This window comes from Urocampus carinirostris, chromosome 9, assembly GCF_059441175.1.
Source record: "Urocampus carinirostris isolate Australia breed hairy pipefish chromosome 9, RoL_Ucar_1.0, whole genome shotgun sequence".
NCBI lineage: Eukaryota > Metazoa > Chordata > Actinopteri > Syngnathiformes > Syngnathidae > Urocampus > Urocampus carinirostris.
Window position 1 is genome coordinate 38,032,543 of NC_142357.1, and position 23,206 is coordinate 38,055,748.

Genomic DNA, 23,206 nt, shown 5'->3' on the forward strand with positions numbered 1-23,206 from the left:
CACAAAAGTGAGACAAATGCACAACCAAGTGAAACTGACTCGAGTCATGTTAGTTAACTCAATCTCAAATATGTCACGAAACAAACCAGAAAGTGAAAAATAAGTTTTCTATGTAGAATAAACAAATGGGTGTCACCAGCATGTGATGGCCCGAACCATGCAGCGAAGCATCCATAAAATACCAAAGAGTTATTGCATGAGTTCACAAAGTGTCTATCTCCTCAGTTCTCATCAACATAAAACCAAACATGAAGGCAGCACCATAGCCAATATATCTAAGAAAAATAATCAACGTGGACCTAAATTCCACCAACTAACTGACAATTCAGCAGCAGGGACAGAAATTGCTTCACAGTTTTAAATTTCAATTCGAATTTCAAAGCAAACCCAGTCAAAGACAATACTATTATTGATCGCCATTACTGGATACCATATTAACTACTCATCAACAACATCTAGATAACTTGGAAATACTAGATAGGCCTATTTTACAGCTTTCACACAGTGCAAAAAATGTTCTCTTACCTCCCCAGTGTTGTTTCTTCTGTCAGGAAGCACTAGCGTGTTGGTGTGGCTACCCGGCACCACGGTGGACCCTATACTCATCCTGGGTCCGACCAGCATGTAACGTTTGTCTCCAGATCGGTACTGGATGCTGTGACACAGCGTGCCATCATAATTGGCATCTTGGAGATATTTGGAAGTGTACTCTGTGGATTTGGAGCACTGCATGGCAATCAGCACCACCACGCTGAGCACCAGAAGGAGTGACACCGATCCCAAGGTCACCATCAGGTAAAAAGTCAGGTGGTCCTCCTCATCCAGCCTTGCTGCACTTTTAAAGTCGGAAGCAGCCAAAGCCTCTTTGGGCTCCACCAGTTTGATGGTGACGGTAGCTGTGGCAGAGAGAGAAACATTTCCGTTGTCTTTGACCAGCACCAGCAGTTTGTGCTCACGTTCATCAGTCTCCGTCAATGAGCGCAGGGTTCTGATCTGACCCGTGTAGCGGTCCAAAGAGAACAGGCTGTGGTCGCTCACTTTTTGCAGGGAAAACAGCAGCCAGCCGTTGTATCCGATGTCGGCGTCGTAAGCTCGGACTTTGGTCACCAAGTCCCCTGCTTTCAGATTACGGGGAATCTCCTCTACACCTTGGGCAGAACCGTTGGTGCTGACCGGGTACAGGATGACCGGCGCATTGTCGTTATCATCCAAAATAAAGACCTTCACTGTCACGTTGCTGCTCAAGGGAGGGATTCCTCCATCCGTTGCCACCACTTGGAATTGAAAACTTTTCAATGTCTCAAAGTCAAAGTTTTTTAGCGCCGTTATTTCTCCACTTTCACTATTCACACTCAAGACCGAAGCCAACTTATTTTCATCTTTGCCATTTCTTATAATTTGATAAGAAACAACAGCATTCTCCTGTTGATCCTTATCAGAAGCTTTGACAGAAAATATGACGTTGCCTGCTTTGTTGCCCTCCACAACATAAAAAGTATAAGGGCTGGATTCAAACTCCGGACTGTTATCATTCACATCCGAAATGAAAACACTTATCATCTTCTCAGATGAGAGTGCGGGTTGACCAGCATCACTTGCAACTACATAAATATCATATTTTGGAAATTTCTCTCTGTCCAGAGGCGATTTTGTCACTAATGAGTACATTTTATCCTGTAAAGATGGTGCCAAAGCAAATGGAATATCATCATTTATGGAACAAATTACTTTTCCATTCAGGCTAGAATCTAAATCATTTATGCTTATCAACGCGACTGTCGTTCCTAGTCTGGAATCTTCTGGAACGGAGTTAGAAAATGACGTCACTTCGATTTCAGGTGCATTGTCGTTGACATCAACTATTTTGATGATGACAGCTTTCTCTGTTGTCAAAGGAACTGCACCTTTATCAGAAGCTTGAATTTCAAGTTCAAACATAATTTTCTCTTCGTAATCTATTTCGCCCTTTACAACAATCTCACCAGTAGTTTCTATAATATGAAATAAATTCATAATGTTTTGATTCATGCTATTACCGAATGAATAAATAACTTCTCCATTTGGACCTTCATCCAAATCAGTTGCATTCACTTGGGTAACCGTGGTCCCGATTGGAGAATTTTCATCAAGCATTATTTGGTAAACATCTTTAGAGAATATGGGTGCGTTATCATTAATGTCTAATACATTTATAAAAATGTTGATTTCACCTGTTTTGGGAGGTTTGCCCCCATCAAATGCTGTCAACACTAATACAATAGTCTCTGTTGTTTCCCTGTCTAAAGATTTCTTCACAACAAGTATGGGTATTTTTCCATCATTTCCTTTATCTTTAACTTCTAGACGAAAATAATTATTATCATTTAACGTATAGCGTTGTACAGAAAACTGACCACTGTCTTGATCCTGGGGGGGTTTCATTTGAAATCGTGCTCCTGGCAACACTGACTCGTAGATATCTAGCTTTGTTTCTTTCTCGGGAAAAATAGGAGAATGGTCATTTACATCAATCACCTCAACAGTAAAATAATGAACCTCTAGTGGATTTACCAGCACAGTTTTCAAATTGATCAAACATGTACTGCTTTGAGGACACTCCTTCTCCCTGTCGATCTTCCTGCTGACATAAAGGACGCCATCGTCCTGATTCACGTGAAAAAGAGGCTGTGCAACGGTAGACACGATCCGATACTTGCGGGCTTTCAGTGTATTTATATCCAGTCCGAGGTCTTTTGCGGCGTTTCCGACCGCAGTTCCTTCATCCACCTCCTCGGAGATTGAATATCTCAATTGCGCGGACGCCACCGTGCACAAAAGCAGCGCAGCCAGCAAACAACGCCTCACCCTTCCATGCACGCCTCTTTGTTCCATGGTGAGACGGAAAATAACCATCACTGCTCCATTCACTGAAATGTTAAAATCTTGTGATATTAAAGTAAAGGATTGGGCTATAGTGAATGACAATATTCCTCCGATGAGCCAAATGCTTTCGAAAAAAATGCAGCCAGACAATTCACCGATCAGGACGGAGCGAACATTAAGAGGCGGAGGACAGAACCAGCGGCTGATTTTATAGTCACGTACATATTAAATCCGTGTCCTCACACTGACACCTAGAGGCAACATTTTTTATAACAGAATAAGCGAGAATTTACACGTTCCTTAATTAATACTCACAATAGCCCACATCCGTAAAAAATCAAATTGTATGTCAACAAGAATGGATATGAATCAGAACCTTTTTGAAATCTTTAGTAGCACACCAAAAAATTCCATTAACATGGCAGACCAATATGTAATGAATTTACTCAGTACATTGTGAGAAGTGACACGTTTTCCATTGAATTAGGCATCAACTAGAATGTTTTAGCTCCATAGACCGAGACAGCAAGATCTTACCTCACAAACTTTGGATAATTCCTCCGTGTATCATAAGAAAGGAAACTATTTCAAAATGTTTGAAATCAGACACCAAGCAAGCAGCAGCGACAACAACAAAAGCAGCATGAAAAAGCCATCAAATTCATAAAAATAACACTGCTGAAAATACTGTATACATTAAACAAATATAAAAGCAACACATCATATTTTAATATTTCAGTCATATTTTCATAACTCGCCTGATAAAAAATCCACTTGGATCTAGTTGAATGTTGCTTTTCTCCTGGCATCATTTATATTGGCACTAAGAAACTGAGAAGTGTATTTATCCATGGCAAAAACTGCAACTATGCATACGGCTTTCACATCTTAAGCGTTAACCCCCATGCTTGCTTTATGTTTGAAAACTTGCTGTCGGAAAGAAGTGTTCCTAGAGGAATGGATAATATTTTAACAGTATACATTACATAATTGGATTTTCTTTTAATACTTTTTATTTTTTTTATGGGGAAACACAACCCATTGTTGTGTCAAAATGAGTGATCGACCGCAAACACATATTTCGAGGACCATGATAATGTGTATTTCTTTCAAAAAAATTATAAATAAAATGAGTCCGTTATGATGTCATACTACAGTTTTGATGGATGGGTAGCAATGTAATTAACTGTAAGAAAAAGTCAGACACCGTAACTACTGTAAGATGCTCATCACAGTCACAAAAGTTGAAACTTTTGGTACACATCCTATGAGTTGCAATCATCCACAACAGAGAAACATATTTAAAATGTATTTAATCTTACCTCCCCAAAGGTGTTTCTCCTATCAGGCAGCACCAGTGTGTTGGCATGACTTCCCGGAACCACAGTGGACCCAATACTCATCCTGGGTCCAACCAGCATGTAGCGTTTGTCTCCGGATCGGTACTGTATACTGTGACACAGCGTGCCATCATAATTGGCATCTTGGAGGTATTTGGAAGTGTACTCTGTGGATTTAGAGCAGTGCATAGCGATCAACACCACCACGCTGAGCACCAGAAGGAGCGACACCGAGCCCAAAGTTATTGTCAAATAAAAAGTCAGGTGGTCCTCCTCGTCTACTGCTGCACTTTTCAAGTCGGAAGCTGCCAAAGCCTCTTTGGGCTCCACCAGTTTGACACTGATGGTAGCCATGGCTGAAAGTGAAACATTGCCGTTGTCTTTGACCAGCACCACCAGTCTCTGTTCAGCCTCGTCTGTCTCTGTCAAAGAGCGCAGGGCTCTGATCTGGCCCGTGTAGCGGTCTAAAGAGAACAGGCTGGGGTCGCTTACTTTCTGCAGGTAAAACAACAGCCAGCCGTTGTATCCAATGTCGGCGTCATAGGCTCGAACTTTGGTCACCAAGTCTCCTGCTTTCAGATTGCGGGGAATCTCTTCCACACTTTGGGCGGAACCGTTGGCACTGACCGGGTACAGGATGACCGGAGCATTGTCGTTTTCGTCCAAAATAAAGACGTTTACTTTCACATTGCTGCTCAATTGAGGACTTCCGCCATCCGTTGCCACCACTTGGAATTGAAAGCTTTTTAATGTCTCAAAGTCAAAACTTTTAAGCGCTGATATTTCTCCACTTTTACTATTTATACTCAAAACCGACGACAGGTTATTCTCATCTTTTCCATGTCTTAGAATACGATAAGACATTTCAGCATTCTCATTTTGATCCCGATCAGAAGCTTTGACAGAAAATATGACAGCGCCTGCCTTGTTGCCCTCAGCAAAATAAAAAGTATATGGGCTGGATTCAAACTCCGGATTGTTATCATTTACGTCCGAAATGAAAACACTTATCGTCTTTTCTGATGAGAGTGCAGGTTGACCAGCGTCTCTAGCCACAACACAAATATCATATTTTGAAACTTTCTCCCTGTCCAAAAGCGATTTGGTCACTAATGAGAACATTTTATCTTGTAGAGAGGGTGACAAAGCAAATGGAATATCATCATTTATGGAACAAATTACTTTTCCATTGAGGCCAGAATCTAAATCATTTATGCTTATTAAAGCAACTGTCGTTCCTAGTCTGGAATCTTCTGGAATGGAGTTAGAAAATGACGTCACTTCGATTTCAGGTGCGTTGTCGTTGACATCAACTAAATTGATGATGACACTTTTTTCTGTTGTAAGAGGCACTGGGCCTTTATCTGAAGCTTGGATTTCAATCTCAAAAATATCATTTTCTTCATAATCTAAGGCGCCTTTTACAAAAATTTCTCCCGTTTCAGCATTAATATCAAATAATTCCATTATCATTTTATTATTCCTACCCAAAGAATAAATCACTTGTCCATTTGCACCTTCATCTAAATCATTTGCATTAACCTGTATGACAGTTGTCCCAATTAAAACATTTTCATCGAGCATTACAGAATAAACATCTTGAGAGAAAACAGGTGCATTATCATTAACATCCAAAACATTTATCGAAATATTAATTTCCCCAGTTTTAGGAGGCTTACCTCCATCCAAAGCAGTTAAAACTAAGAATAGGCTATCTGTTGTTTCCCTGTCAAATGACTTTTTTACAACTAGTATGGGAACTTTGCCATCTTTTCCTTTATTTTTTAATTCTAGACGCAAATGATCATTGTCACTAAGTTTATAGTGTTGAACAGAAAACTGGCCACTATCTCCATCTTGGGACGCTGGCAGTTGAAATCTTGCCCCAGGCAGCACTGACTCGTAGATATCTAGCTTTGTTTCTTTCTCGGGAAAAATAGGAGAATGGTCATTTACATCAATCACCTCGACAATAAAATAATGAACCTCTAGTGGATTTTCCAGCACAGTTTTCAAATTGATCAAACATGTACTGCTTTGAGGACACTCCTTCTCCCTATCGATCTTCCTGCTGACATAAAGGAAACCGTCATCCTGACTCACGTGAAAGAGGGGCTGAGCAACGGTTGACACGATCCGATACTTGCGCTCTTTCAGTGTATTTTTATCCAGTCCGAGGTCTTTTGCGGCGTTTCCGACCGCAGTTCCTTCATCCACCTCCTCGGAGATGGAATATCTCAATTGTGCACAAGTCAGTGTGCACAAAAGCAGCGTTCCCAGCAAACAGCACCTCACCCTTCCATGCGTGCCTCTTTGTTCCATAGCGAGACGATAAAACACCATCACTGGTCCATATATAAAATTATTCCCAACTTTAGGCTATTTAAAAAAAAACAGGTTACATTGAAAGAAAATGTTCCCCTTCAACCTAAAGTCCTAAAAAAAAGAGCCAGAAAATTCACCGACAAGGACGGAGCGGACGCCAACAAGCGGAGGACAGAATCAGCAGCTGAATATATGTAGTCACGTGAACATTCAATATGCGTCCTGACACTGACACCTAGAGGCCAAAATTTAAAGTTACACAACGAGCTAGAACCTTAACAGGTTACTTCATCAGATATCAAAATGCACGACAAATAAACAAATCCAAAGTATTTCTTATACGGGACCGGGAATGAATCAAAAATCCGTTTTTGTTTTGATATCACACCAAAGTCCATTTCTATCCATATTACAGCACAATATGTAATTATTTTTACTTGTGATATTTTGATAAGTGCCACAGTTTCCATGAGAAGCAAGTCCGACTTGTACTTGAGTATGTTTCAGCACCATAGACAGAGACAGTAAGAACTCTTCCCGCTATCGTTTGGATAATTCCTCCTTGTATCACAAGAAATATATCAATGTCGACCCGTATTGTTTAAAATCAGCCAACGAGCAATACGCAGCAACAACAACAAAAGGGACAAACTCGCATGGCAAAGCTATATAATTCTCCAAAATTAACAGAGTCAGGCTGAACACGCTAATCAACAACTTGCTTAAAAAAAAACAAAATTGCAGTAGATACAAAGTGTTGCTAACTAAATGGATGATACTTCTATACATTAAATAATACAGAAGTATAAAGTTGTGGGTTTCTTATTGTTCTGTACTTTTTTGCAAACCTAGCAATATGTGATTAATAATGAACTGATGGTATACATTTGGAGAAACATGTTAAAATGTAATTCTACAAAAACTTTTTAAAAACGATTTAGTTATGAACAACCATTCAGAATCATCCATCCAAACATTATCTGCACTGCTTACCCTCAGTAAGGTTGCAGGGGTGCTGGAGCCCTTCCCAGCTATCTTTGGGCACACAAAGACAGACAACTCACTCGCTCAATCACACCTAGGGACATTTTGGACCAGGCAATTAACCTGACATGCGTGTTTTTGGAATGTGGATGGAAACGGGAGTGCCCGGAGGAAACCCAACCAAGCACGGGGAGAACATGCAAACTCTGCATAGGAAAGGTGGTAGCTGGATTTGATCCCGTTCCTTCAGAACTGTGTCGCGGACGCACTAACCACTCAGTCACGTGCCACCCCTTTCGGAATTAGTGTCAATCAAAACAGTTTGTTCTTCCGGTGTATTTAATGGCATGTCTAAGTAAACTTGAAATATATTGAGGAACATTTTATGTAATTTATAAACTTGGATACAAAAATGTGGGCAACCAATTAGTGGACAAACAAAGTGAGTACCTTTGAAGATAGATAGAAACGTGATTCACTTGTTGACCTTTCCCCACGTACAACAAGACAGCAACTGAACTAAAACACCAACCTGGTCAAAAAAACACCATCTATTGTATTTCCACAAAACATTTAATGTGAAAATCCAAACACATACCGCTAGTTGTGTCATTGAAACGTTTTGACAAATTGTTCACAATTCCTTTACTTATAATATTATGTCACCATTGGCATTCCAAGTATGTTGCTGCTAAGAGACACAGAACCTTTCATGCACATCCTACATGTTGCAACCACCCACAACAGCAAAAATAAACATGTTTTTAGCTTACCTCCCCCAAAGTGTTTCTCCGGTCAGGAAGCACCAGCGTGTTGGTGTGGCTTCCTGGCACCACAGTAGACCCAATACTCATCCTGGGCCCAACCAGCATGTAGCGTTTATCTCCGGATCTGTACTGAATGCTATGACACAGCGTGCCATCATAATTTGGGTCCTGAAGATATTTGGAAGTGTACTCTGTAGATTTGGAGCACTGCATGGCGATCAGCACCACCACGCTGATTACAAGAAGGAGCGACACAGAGCCCAAAGTCACTATCAGGTAAAAGGTCAGGTGGTCTTCCTCGTCCGCCCCTGCTACACTTTTCATGTCTGAGGCAGCCAAAGCCTCTTTAGGCTCCACCAGTTTGACGCTGATGGTGGCCGTGGCTGAGAGCGAAACGTTGCCGTTGTCTTTGACAAGCACCAGCAGACTGTGCTCTGGTTCATCTGTCTCTGTCAAGGAGCGCAAGGTTCTAATCTGGCCTGTGTAGCGGTCCAAAGAGAACAAGCTGTGGTCGCTCACTTTTTGCAGGGAAAACAGCAGCCAGCCATTATATCCGATGTCGGCGTCGTAAGCTCGAACTTTGGTAACCAAGTCTCCTGCTTTCAGATTGCGGGGAATCTCTTCCATACTTTGGGCAGAACCATTGGCGCTGACCGGGTAGAGTATGACTGGAGTGTTGTCATTCTCATCCAAAATGAACACATTTACGGTCACTATGCTGCTCAAGGGAGGCCTACCGCCATCTGTTCCTACCACTTGGAATTGAAAACTTTTCGAAGTCTCAAAGTCAAAACTTCTTAGAGCTGATATTTCTCCACTTTCTGAGTTGATGTTTAAAAATGACAAAAGTTTCCTGTCTGCACTTCCCTCTCTTATTATCTGATAAGAAAGAAGAGCATTATCACCATCATCCCTATCAGATGCCTTTACAAAAAATACCTTTGCTCCAGGCAGATTGTTTTCAGCAACATAAAATGTATACGGGCTTGATGAAAACTCTGGTTTATTATCATTGACATCGGACACCACAACAGTAATTGTCTTCTCCGTCGAAAAAAATGGCTCGCTTGTGTCTTTTGCAATGATGGTGACCTCATATTGAGAAACCTGCTCCCTATCCAACTGAGATTTTGTCACCACAGTGTACATGTTGTCTTGTGTTGATGAGGATAAATCAAAAGGGACATTTTCTTTGATGACGCATAAAACTTTGCCGTTTATTCCAGAATCTAAATCGCTGACACTAATCAGAGCAATGGTGGTTCCTATTTTTGCATCCTCTCTTATAGAGCTTGAAAATGACGTAACTTCTATTTCAGGAGGGTTATCATTAATGTCGACGACCGTTATCAAGACACTCTTATCAGCAGTCAAAGGAACTGGGCTTTTATCAGATGCATGTATATCAATTTCATAGCTTTTGCTAGCCTCAAAATCAAGAGGTCCAATCACTTTAATCTCACCAGAATCTGGGTTGATACTAAAAAGCTCCATGACTTTTAAATCCACCTCCTTCCCAAATGAATACAAAATCTCCCCATTGGCCCCCTGATCCAAATCTGTGGCGTTCACCTGTATCACAACAGTGCCTGATTCCACATTCTCATCTAGCGAGGCGGAATAAACATCTCGGTCAAAAATCGGCGAGTTATCGTTCACATCCAGAACATGTACGATTATTTCGATGGACCCCGATTTAGGTGGCTTTCCGCCGTCCACAGCTGTGAGACTGAGACTGTGTCTCCCAGAAGTCTCTCGGTCTAACTGCTTGAGCAGGACTAAAAATGGGACTTTACGGTCCTCGCCTCGGTCTTTTACCTCCACTCGGAAATATTCATTGTGACTGATTTTATATTGCTGCACTGAGAACTGACCGACATCAAGGTCTTTTGCTGCTTGGAGCTGGAACCGGGCTCCTGGTGTAGCAGACTCAGATATCTCAAAATACTTTTCTTTTTCTAAGAAAATCGGGGCGTGGTCGTTGATGTCTAATATTTCCATGGAGACGTAGTGCACCTCAAGTGGACTCTCCAGGAGAGTTTTCAGGTTGATCACACATGGGCCGACACGATCACACGCTTCCTCTCGGTCGATCCTGCGAGCCACATACAAGATGCCGTCGTCCTGGTTCACCTCCACAAAGGGTGCAGATGCGCCGGCCACCACGCGGTATCCACGCCCTTTCAGCGTGCTCTTATCCAGACCCAAATCCTTGGCGATGTTACCCACCACGGTTCCCTCTTGGACCTCTTCTGATACAGAATATCTCAGCTGTGCAGAGGCACCGTTACACAATAAAAGGACGAGAGAAAACCACCAATGTCCCTCCTTACTCCCCCCGCGTCGTCTTTGTTCCATACTGTGTCCTGACGAGCAACACTTCTCTTATAACAGTAATCCCGCAACAATCATAAAATATACTGATGCAGAATGAGCCAAAAATTGATCATCAGCGACAAAAATATACTAAATACTAAAAAAGATTACATTTGTAATCACAGCTCTTCACCGTGCAAGAAGCGTTGCAGAAATAACACAAACGAGGCGGTCCAAACTGACAAGGCAGTGACGTCGCGTACTGCTTGAGGCAAAGGTAAATTGGCCTATGCTGACCTCTACTGTTCAAGAATCGAACACTCAATCTCCCAGTTCTATTTAGGTATTGGGTACTGTAGTATCAAATTAGTTTACAAAAGCACATGTTCTTAAGATTAAAACACTCCTACTTGCAGACATTGTGCCATCTGAACTAACATGACAACAAAAATTTCTTCAACTACAGACACTTATAATTTTCTAATATGACAATTAAAACCCGAATGAGGTGTAAAACAAAGTTTCCGAAGTGTTTTTTCAGGATATTCCATGTGTAAGCAACTTCAATGTGATCTTGCTAAGCACTTATAAGTGTAGCAGAGCGTATAAGAAAACCAAATAAGTTATTCCTTGGACATTTTTATATCATGTTTTTGTGACGTAGAAAGAAACTGGGGTGCCTGGAAAAAACACACTCAGGCACGGGAGAGCATGCCCACTCAACACACAGAGGCAGGTAACTGGAATTCAACCCAGGGACACGGAAATGTGAAGCATACATGCAACCCTGCCATCCACTGTGCAGGCTACTAGAGTTCAAATAAATTCAAAATGCAAAGATGCCTTTAAAAAATTACACATCGTAAACACTGAAAAAATGAACCTGTTAACGCAAGCAAAAATCACAATCTTTGTTCACCAAAGCAAGTATCAAAATTGCGCATCATGTCACAATTGACGTTACAGAAATGTTGCTGTCAACAGACACAAAAGTTGAACCTTTCAGTGCATATTGTACAAGGTGGAACGGCCATTAATGGCCTAAAACTTTAAAAATATATATTTTTTATTACCTCCCCTGAAGCAATCCTCCTGTCAGGTAGCACCAGCGTGTTGGCATGACTTCCTGGCACGATAGTGGACCCAATACTCATCCTGGGCTTGACCAGCATGTAGCTTTTGTCTCCGGATCGGTACTGGATGCTGTGACACAGCGTGCCATCATAATTGGCATCTTGGAGATATTTGGAAGTGTACTCTGTAGATTTGGAGCATTGCATAGCAACCAGCACCACCACGCTGAGTACCAAAAGAAGCGACACTGAACCCAAAGTCACTATCAGGTAAAAAGTAAGGTTGTCCTCTTTGTCTACCCCTGCTGCACTTTTGAGGTCTGAAGCAGCCAAAGCCTCTTTGGGCTCCACCAGCTTGACAATGACTGTAGCCGTTGCCGAGAGCGAAACATTGCCATTGTCTTTGACCAGCACCAGCAGTTTGTGCTCAGGTTCATCAGTCTCCGTCAATGAGCGCAGGGTTCTGATCTGACCCGTGTAGCGGTCCAAAGAGAACAGACTGTGGTCACTCACTTTCTGCAGGGAAAACAGCAGCCAGCCATTGTATCCAATGTCGGCATCGTAGGCTCGGACTTTGGTCACCAAGTCCCCTGGTTTCAAATTGCGGGGAATCTCCTCTACGCCTTGGGCAGAACCGTTAGCGCTGACTGGGTAAAGGATGACCGGAGTGTTATCATTCGTGTCTAAAATAAACACAGTTACTGTCTTGTTGCTACTAAACGGAGGTCTTCCACCGTCGGTGGCCACCACTTGAAAATTAAAACTCTTCAGCGTCTCAAAGTCAAAACTTTTTAGCGCTGACACTTCTCCAGTTTCACTATTTATATTGAGAAAGGATGACAATAAATGCTCACTGCCTCTTTCTCTTAATATTTGATATTCGATCACAGCATTGCTACCTTCATCTGTGTCATCAGCAGTCACTGATAAAATAGAATTCCCTGGAGTGTTATTTTCCTGGATGTAAAATACGTATGTGCTGTGAGAGAATTCAGGACTGTTATCATTCACATCTGAGACAACAATTTGTATGGTTTTGTCTGACGATAAAGAAGGTTTTCCTTCATCTTTGGCAAAAATTGTGACAGTGAAATGTGCCTGCTTTTCTCTATCCAAAAGTTGCTTTGTAACCAGAGAATACATGTTGTTTTTCAAAGACGGCGACAGCATGAAAGGGACATCCATATTTGTGGAACATACAACTTTCCCATTAAGACCATAATCTAAGTCTTTTACACTTATTAAAGCCACGGTGGTCCCTGGTTTGGCATCTTCGGGCAACACCTTGGAAAATGACGTGACTTCAATCTCGGGGGCGTTGTCGTTCATGTCCACAATGTGGATGACAACGCTTTTGTCCGTGGACAGAGTCGCTACAGCTTTATCGGACGCTTGTATGTCTATTTCGTACCTGTCTCGCTCTTCAAAATCTAACTTCCCCGCCACGATGATCACCCCTGTCTCGTGATTTAAATCAAAATGAGATTGAGTGCGGGAATCAACGTCGTTTCCAAATGAATAAACAACTTCTCCGTTGGGGCCGTCATCCAAATCGGTTGCATTTACCTGCACCACTGTTGTCCCCAAAGGGGAATTTTCATTTAAATAAACAATGTAAGCCTCCTCTGTAAAAACTGGGGGGTTATCGTTTACATCAGACACTTCCACTCTTATGGTCATGTTGCCAGATCCTGGAGGTTTCCCCCCGTCGATGGCGGTTAAAAACAAGACATGTGTCTTGACGGATTCTCTATCCAGAGACTTTTGAAGAACTAAGCTGGGCGTTTTCCGATCTTCGCCTCGATCTTTCACCTCCAAACGAAAGTGATCGTTGGGACTTAGCTTGTAGTGCTGAACAGACAGCGCTCCCGTGTCTAGGTCGCGCGCGGCCTGCAGTTGGAACCTCGCCCCAGGGAGCGCAGATTCATAAATCTCCAAAGTCTTTTCTCGCTCCGGAAAACTCGGTGCATGGTCGTTCACATCCAAAACCTCCACCACGACGTAGTGAACCTCCAACGGGTTTTCCAAAACAGTTTTTAATTCAATGACGCAAACCTTGCCGCGGTCACACAATTCCTCCCTGTCAATTTTGCCGCTCACGTACAAAACGCCGTTGTCCTGATTCAAGTGAAAAGGAGGCCGTGCGTTGCCGTGCACGATGCGGTAGCTTCTCTCCTTCAGCATGTTCCCATCTAGACCTAAATCCTTGGCAATATTGCCGACAACAGTACCGTCTTTGACTTCCTCCGGGATTGAATATCGAATTTGTGCCGAGGCACGGCTGAAAAGCAGCAGGATCATGCATGAGATCCATTTCTTCTCGCGCCCTCTTTGTTCCATCACGGTACGGGTAAATGCGTTCCACGAGTAAAACACGGAAAATCCAATTCAAAAAAGTCACACCAGCATGCCTGTATAGCGAAATTAAATGATTTATCAGAGTTCTGTAGTATTTAATGAAGCACATCGGCGTCCAGAGAAAAGGTCTATTCAATATTGTTAAACGAACGAGGATGTGCCGGTTTTTTTCTTGTCATCCCCAGTGACGTCACGTCAATACGCCCTCTCTTTTCTAACGGTATACTGGCACCAAGTGATGTGAAAAAGCACAGCATAAGTCACGAGACCTACGTATTTGAGCAAAATCTTTCAATTTTTGGGTTACATTTACAAATGCAAGCTTATTATTATTATTATTGTTATTATTATTACTTAGCTAATTTTTCAACTTCTTCATTGGGAAAAAAAACACTTTTCTCCCGGACTACAGTTCATTTTAAAATGAGATATTAAAAATGGAACGAACAAGAAGTTATTGTCTTTCAGTTTTCCACTACGTTTGTAATTTCCTTTTTGGGCCAAAGTTTTATTGTGAAGGGCAGGGAAACCCCAACAAGCAAAACGAAATTTAAACCAGATTATGCTACTTTTAGAGATTTCCAACGACTCCCTCGCTTAATAGAAGCTTAGAAATGAAAACAAAATAAATAAAAGATATATTTTAATATTTTGTGGTTGTGGCTATAAATAAATTGGCCATTTTTTGTTTGTATAGGATGAACGTGACATGCTAAGCTGTTGACAATGTTTTGTTTTTATTTTCCAGGTCTTACAGTGTAAAATATGGATTTAATTTTATTTTCCAGGTCTTAAAGTGTAACATATTAATTCATTGATTGTTTTTATTTTCCAGTTCTTACAGAGTATGCGTTTATTAATGATCCAAAGGCGGATGAATTTAAAACTAACAACAGACCACCAGTAATGCTTTCAATATTTCAGAATACGCTATAACGTTTCAACAGCAGGGAGCGTTAGAAATACAAAAAAAAAATGTCATCAAAGGGTGCTAAAACGTATCACATTAATTAGAGTATTTCTATCAATCATGTATCTGTAAAATTACGAAATCAGGAATTATTAAGAATCACCTCATATTTGGTAACGTCAAAATATACATGCACATTTTTGATTCGTCACTCAATCAAAATGATTCGATTTTAAGCAATCAAAAGCACATATTTCCACCCTTCTTCCGTAGTGGGCAGATTTCCTTTTCAGCGATCTCTTAACCTTACCACACTTTGTTTTTTTCTGTTGTTAAATTGGGTGGGGTACGAGTAAACAGGGAAAATACTTGCAACATAAATTTATATTTGGACCCATGATTTTTTCTGGACAATATTATCAAGCAGGAAAATAATCTTTCAGTCTAACCAAGAGTAAATGACTACAAGAGCTACTCAATCATGACCTTTCCTTTCCACCAAATATGAGCTTGATACCCAGTGTGAGCAGGCCAAAATGCTGGCTTTTTAGTAGAAAAGTCTGCAAATAAATTCTCAATTATACTTATAGCCTTACCTCCTAGGCAACGTTTTCAATAAATATGCGACCCATTGAACACCCATCAACCAAAAATTTCGAAGAAATATACAAGAAGCTCAATAGTGATATCTACAACGTCACCAGAAGCAATAGATAATAGTGACATTTGTATTGTGTGAGCCAATAAGAACGTATGAATTGCTTACTGTTAAGTCATTGAAGACAGTGACATAATTTGGCTCCATTAATCATAACAGCAGTGCACCAGTATCAACGCATGATAACTCATATGCAAAGATAGTTTCAATAAAGTGGGATGGACCAATGAAACATCAACATAGCTTAAAAAGCATGAACCACGGGACAGAAATGCATGGGAACACAAGAGCAGTCATCCTCTCGACTCAGAAAACACACTGTTTTATCAAAACTAAGCAGAACATATATTCGATCATATACCATTATTTCTGATCTGTGGTCAAGAGTCAAAAAAGTGTTTTTGTTTTTTTTTAAATCCTACCAGTAGGAACCACCCACAATGACAAAAAAAGTTTTTAAAAGAAAATCTTACCTCCCCAGAAACGTTTCTCCTGTCAGGGAGCACCAGCGTGTTAGTGTGACTTCCCGGCACCACAGTCGACCCTATACTCATCCTGGGTCCGACCAGCATGTAGCGCTTCTCTCCGGATCGGTACTGGATGCTGTGACACAGCGTGCCATCGTAATTGGCATCCTGAAGATATTTGGACGTGTAGTCTGTGGATTTGGAGCACTGCATGGCAATCAGTACCGCCACGCTGAGCACTAAAAGGAGTGACACCGAGCCCAAAGTCACTATCAGGTAAAAGGTCAGGTGGTCGTCCTCGTCTACCCCTGCTGCACTTTTGAGGTCTGAAGCAGCCAAAGCCTCTTTGGGCTCCACCAGCTTGACAATGACTGTAGCCGTGGCTGAGAGCGAAATATTGCCATTGTCTTTGACCAGCACCAGCAGTTTGTGTTCGGGCTCGTCCGTTTCCGTCAAGGAGCGTAAGGTTCTGATCTGGCCCATGTAGCGGTCCAAAGAAAACAAGCTGTGGTCGCTCACTTTCTGCAGTGAAAACAGCAGCCAGCCATTGTATCCGATGTCGGCGTCATATGCTCGGACTTTGGTCACCAAGTCTCCTGCTTTCAGATTACGGGGAATCTCCTCTATGCCATGGGCAGAACCGTTGGTGCTGATTGGGTACAGGATGACCGGAGCATTGTCGTTCTCATCCAAAATAAAGACGTATACTGTCACATTACTGCTCAAGGGAGGACTTCCACCATCTGTTCCCACCACTTGGAATTGAAAACTTTTCAACGTCTCAAAGTCAAAACCTTTTAGTGCTAAAATGTCCCCAGTTTCTGAATTGATATTAAGAAAAGACGTGTATCCACTTTCCTTTCCTATATTCCGCAAAATATGATAAGAAATATGTGCGTTTTCCCCTTCGTCACGATCAATCGCCTTCACAGAAAATAAAGCCTCCCCCGGCTTATTATTCTCACTAATGTAAAACATGTAAGGACTTGATGAAAATTCCGGGCAGTTATCGTTTGTATCGGATACCAAGACGGTGATACTTTGAGTGGCTGTAAGAGATGGTTTTCCTGAGTCTTTTGCAATTATTGTTAAATCATACGCTTGCTTCTGCTCTCTGTCCAACTGGGAATTTGTCACTACAGCAAATATGTTATCCTGCATGGATGCAGTCAACTTAAAAGGTGACTCCCCGGAAATATGACTTAATATTTCTCCATTGATGCCGGAGTCTAAATCTGTCACACTGATGAGCGCTACAGTCGTTCCAGGTCGAGCATTCTCGGAAACCGCATGAGACAACGACGTAACTTCAATTTCTGGACAATTGTCATTCATATCAATAATTTTTATAATTACGCTTTTATCTGTTTTAAATGGATCGCTTCCTTTATCTGATGCCTGGATGTCTATATCGTAACTATCTTGCTCCTCAAAATCAATATTTCCTTCCACAATAATCTCCCCAGTGACAGAATCGATCCGAAATAATTTCCGGGTTTTTTCTTTAACGTCACTTCCGAACGAATAAACAATTTCCCCGTTGAAGCCTAAGTCCGAGTCGGTGGCATTCACTTGAATGACGGTCGTGCCCGCCGGAGCGTTTTCTGGCAACATTGCCGAATAAGATTCTTTTGTGAACACGGGCATGTTGTCGTTCACGTCCAGAACGTCAATGAGGATTTCGACCGAGCCTGTTTTGGGGGGTGTTCCCCCGTCGATGGCTTTCAGCACCAGCTTGTGGTTAGGTTTGTTTTCTCTGTCGAGCTGTTTTGACAATTGCAAAATCGGCGTTTTCCCGTCTCGGCCACGGTCTTTCACCTCTAGGCGGAAATAATCGTTTTGGCTGATTTTATATTGTTGCACTGAATTGACAGTGCCGTCTGGGTCGTAGGCATTTTGTAACTGAAATTTAGCACCCGGCAAAGCAGTCTCACTTATTTGCAGCTTTTTTATTTTCTCAGGGAAAGTTGGAGCGTGGTCATTTAAGTCTAATATTTCCACCGATATATAATGCACCTCCAGCGGATTGTCAAGTACGATTTTAATATTAATCAAGCAGGTGTTGCCCTCCTTGCAAACCTCCTCGCGGTCAATTTTACTCTCCGTGTAAAGGGACCCATCGTTGTCGTTTACCTTTAAGAGACGATAACTCAAGCTGGGCATGATGCGGAATCCGCGCTGTTTTAAGGAAGACACGTCAATTCCTAAATCCTTTGCAACATTCCCAATTAATGTCCCCTCACCGAGCTCCTCAGAAATTGAATATCTGAGCTGTGCAGCAGCAGACAGGATGCACGCAAGCAAGGCCAAGACGCAAAGCAAACACCGACGCTCCCGTCCTCTTTGTTCCATGTTGTGCAGCCCAAGTAGAAATCGTAGCACGTCCAAAAAAGAATATTTTTTAGAATCTATACATTACTGAATAGGGCAAAATGATAACACACTCAGCTCCCATTTGTTTCAATTCAGAAGGATTCGAAATAAAAAGAACACGATCGCGGTGACTTGGTCCAAATGTGCCTGCTGAACGAAGGGCGAGGATAAAGATAAGATGGGCGGACTCAGTTTGTGCGCAGAAACAATGGCTTTTTATGATAGCATTCTACCACCTAGTGGCTAAGTGACATAAAGCATTTAATTAAACAGTTGACCACAGTTCGCCCGCAATATCAACCTCCACTATATAATCAAAAATGAGTATTTACTAAGAAAATAGAGCATGAAATACAGAATAAAATCTTAATACGGCTTTATTTATGCAGTATCACCACAAGACCATTATTTTCAACAACACGAACAAAAATCTGATGCACAACATGTCATCAGCACTCTTAACTCGATCAATATGCAAATTCAGTATACAGGAAGCCCAAAACACCATTCATATATATATATATATATATATATAAACAAAATATAGACTACGTTCCCCAACAGGAGAGTGGAAATAAGAGAAGAAATTCAGTTCCATGGACAGCTATAGTTCAACTGAGCTGAACTACTTTGTCCTACTTCAAAATTGAAAACCCAATGGAAATACACTACTTCAAATAAGACCTCAAACCGAATAATTATAATGAAAAAAGGAGGAGTGTATATGGTTCTTGTTAGTTTGAAGTTATAAAAAGAGCTGCACCGAATATATTCTGTTATTCAACAATAATGGAAAATACAAGCTGTGTCACTTTCATTGACTTCTTTCATTAATGTTAATCAGTTTGTCAACTTCTGAAGTTTTGTAAAGGAAAAATTACATTTTGCAATAGCAGACATAGTCTTTAAACGGATGACGTGGATTTCGAGATTTTCTTTGGAAGCAAAAGTAAATCCTTTTACCAGCTTTACAGCCTGCTGCAAAGAGGGCACAATTTTTAGAAGAAATGCTGTGGCCTACTCAACAAAAACAACGTTTGTACTGCAAAACTGTAATGCATGTAAAAACAGAAAGAGTACGCCTCTTGACTAGAACTATAAATGCAATCTTTGTTTATCAAACAAAGTATAGAGAAAATAAATTCAGTCACTGATAGCATTGCAACTATGGCGCTGTGAACAGACACATCAGATGAACCGTTTTATCCTACAAGTTGAAACTACCCACAATAACCAGAAAAAGTTACAAAAAAAAGTTGTTATCCTACCTCTCCGGAAGTATTTCTCCTGTCAGGCAGCACCAGTGTGTTGGCATGACTTCCCGGCACCACGGTTGACCCAATACTCATCCTTGGTCCGACCAGCATGTATCGTTTATCTCCGGATCGATACTGAATGCTGTGACACAGTGTGCCATCATAATTGGCATCTTGGAGATATTTGGAAGTGTACTCTGTGGATTTGGAGCACTGCATGGCAATCAACACCACCACACTGAGTACCAGAAGGAGTGACACTGAGCCCAAAGTCACCATTAGGTAAAATGTAAGAGGGACATCCTCGTCCACCCCTGCTGCGCTTTTCAAGTCAGAGGCAGCCAAAGCTTCTTTGGGCTCCACCAGTTTGACAATGACAGTGGCGGTTGCTGAGAGCGAAACATTGCCGTTGTCCTTGACCAGCACCAGCAGTTTATGTTGGGCCTCATCCATCTCCGTCAAGGAGCGCAGGGTTCTGATCTGACCCGTGTAGCGGTCCAAAGAAAACAAGCTGTGGTCGCTCACTTTTTGCAGGGAAAACAGCAGCCAGCCGTTGTATCCGATGTCGGCGTCGTAGGCACGGACTTTGGTCACCAAGTCCCCAGTTTTCAGATTGCGGGGAATCTCCTCTACGCCTTGGGCGGAACCGTTGGTGCTGACCGGGTACAGGATGACCGGAGTGTTGTCATTTTTATCCAAAATGAACACATTCACTGTCACGTTGCTACGCAGGGGAGGTTTTCCGCCGTCTGTTCCCACCACTCGGAATTGAAAATGTTTCAACGTCTCAAAGTCAAAGCTTTTCAGTGCGGAAATTTCTCCATTTTCCGAATTGATATTCAAACTGGGTAAATAAAAATGCTCCTGTTCTTTTTCACCTCTTAAAATATGATACGAAATACGGGCATTGTCTTCTTCATCACGATCAAACGCACTCACAGAAAACACAACTTTCCCTGGAGGATTATTCTCACTCACATAAAAAGTATAAGGACTTGTGGAAAATTCCGGACTGTTGTCATTGACATCCGCCACAACGATATTGATTTGTTTTTCTGACGACAACGGCGGCACCCCTGCATCTTTTGCAACCACTGTAAATTCATACATGGATCGCTGCTCTCTATCCAAAGGCGATTTTGTGATTATAGCGTACATATTATTTTGAGTTGAAGGTGATAACATAAAGGGAACGTTTTCACTGAGGGAGCAAATCACTTTCCCGTTGAGACCGGAGTCTTTATCGAGGACGCTGATTAATGCCACAGTGGTGCCTGGTCTAGCGTCTTCTGCTATTGTTTTGGAAAATGACGTCACTTCTATCTCGGGGGTGTTGTCGTTTAGATCCACTACTCTAACTAGGACGCTTTTCTCTGTTCGAAGAGGAGCAAATCCATTATCTGAAGCTTGGATATCGATCTCATAACTTTCTTCTAATTCTGAATCGATCAGATCTTGCACAGTTATTACACCTGTGTTTGGATCTACACGAAACAATTCTCTTATTCTGTAATTGACATTATTACCTAATGTATATATAATTTCACCATTAATCCCCTCGTCTAAATCGGTAGCATTCACTTGTATTACAGTTGTGCCAATCGGCACATTTTCATTAAGAAAAACAGAATAATGTTCCTCAGTGAAAACAGGCATATTATCATTAACATCCAAAACATGAACCCATATTTCAATACTTCCGGATCTGCTAGGTTTCCCTCCATCAACCGCCGACAACATCAATTTATGTTTGCTTTCTGCTTCCCTATCAAGCGGCTTGATCAGCACCAAAATAGGAATTTTCCCATCTTTCCCTCTTTCCTTCACTTCCAATCGAAAATGATCATTGGTGCTGAGTTTATACTCCTGAGTGGAAAAGGGCCCAACGTCGGGGTCTTGTGCAGCCTGGAGCTGTAGGCGCAAACCCGGCATGGCAGATTCGGAAATTTCCAGACGTGACGCGTTAACAGGGAAGCTTGGGGAGTGGTCGTTAATATCGAGGATTTCCACACTCACGTAGTGTATTTCCATTGGGTTTTCAAGCAAGGTTTTCAGCTGAATGATGCACACGCCGCTGCGCTCGCACACTGACTCCCTGTCAATCACGCGGCGCACGTACAGGAGGCCATCGCGGTTGTTGACACGGAAAAACAGCTCTGACGTGCCCTCTGCGATGCGGTATTCTCTTTCTTTTAGCGTGGCCTTGTCTAGTCCTAAATCTTTTGCTACGTTGCCCACCACTGTGCCTTCTTTTACCTCTTCTGCGATGGAATACCGGATCTGTGCGTCAGTGGTGCTCCGGGACACAATTAACACGGCCACAAAAGTGAGCAGTCGCCTTTGTCCTTTTAATGCTGTGTTCCCTTTACGGTTCATCGTGATGGCAGAAGAAATGACATAAACAAAATTCCAAAATTGGTTTTAAAAACAATAATGCCCTCCTCACAGGACGAGTGATCAACGCGTCCGCACCCAGAACCCTCGCACTATTGTGTAAAAAAAAATCCAGCCCCCTAGAAGGGGAGGATCTTTTATGACAAAGAGAATCCCTTCTTGCGCATATGTGCTCACATACTGACACCAAGTGCTCGCAGACAAGAAGTGGAACGAATCTGTTGCAATTTTTATGATCACACAAGGCAGCCAAGCTCTCGAAACCTGACGATAAATACACAAAATACGCATTCACATCAAAATTAGAAATGCACAAAATTTCAAAATATTGAAGGATTCTATCCATCCATCTACGTATCTATCTACCCTGGTCATATCCCTCGAGATGGGTGACCGACAGCAAGACAAACACGAATGCAAATATAAACATACACGATTTTATTTTGAAGGAACGGTGATGTGACGTTGCAGCCAAAACCTGAAATGATTCGCTTTCGAGCAAAAGCTCGCATTTGGTGAAATGTCAGGGTATTTATGTGGAATTGTTTTAATTGGAATTGTTGCATCATGCTTAAACAAACATTAAAACATGCAAAACCTTGATAATTGGGCTTTTTGTGTACTTGAATATAATCTGCATTGAAGCAAATGCGTGTAAAAAAATCGTGTTTTTGCGACTTTGAGTGTTGTTGTGGCTTTTTTGTTGCTTATGTCCTGTTGGAAGGTGTGTAAAGCCAACAACTTCAACTGGTAAGTATTTTTGAATGAAAATCCAACATGCAGAGCTTGCTCAAGTCTATCACCCAATAATATCTTCGGCTGGAGACCAAAAGAAATGCGCTCATGCAAATTCCTTTTGCGCACAAGACCTGTTTACTATTTTGAAGGGAAACGCTTGCTTGTTGATGGCGTCACAGCGTCATCTAGAGGATATTTGTTTAATAACAAAAGCAAAGTAAATATACCAAGCAAATCTTGACTGCTTTGAGATTATCTTGGTTCAATTTAAAATTCAGCCTCTTTTGTCTTATTTGGACTCAAAATAAAAATTCACAGCTCAACATTCAGCATCAGAGGCACATTTAAAGTTCAGCACCAAGGAGAGCACCCTCATATGTTAGTT

General features: G+C 41.7%; 1 protein-coding gene across 18 annotated transcripts in view; it reads right to left on the reverse strand.

The window, feature by feature from the left end:
- Positions 1 to 23,206, reverse strand: part of LOC148360220 (protocadherin alpha-C2-like) — a 173,349-nt gene that overhangs the window by 103,522 nt on the left and 46,621 nt on the right. Inside the window, exons 1-2 of one of the 18 annotated variants that reach the window (XR_015851296.1) lie at positions 8,285 to 10,743; positions 4,185 to 4,369 (exon numbers count right to left, since the gene is read on the reverse strand). The exons of 12 other annotated variants lie outside the window; for them this stretch is intronic. Coding sequence is in view for 5 of the 6 variants with exons in the window: in XM_088343741.1 (XP_088199867.1) it covers positions 526 to 2,892 (2,367 nt within the window). In the remaining variant the exon portion in view is untranslated. Of the gene's footprint in view, positions 1 to 525; positions 3,300 to 4,184; positions 7,207 to 8,284; positions 10,744 to 11,667; positions 14,358 to 19,701; positions 22,430 to 23,206 lie in introns of those variants that run through there. 5 more of the 18 variants (XM_088343742.1, XM_088343749.1, XM_088343745.1 and 2 more) reach the window with 5 other exon arrangements.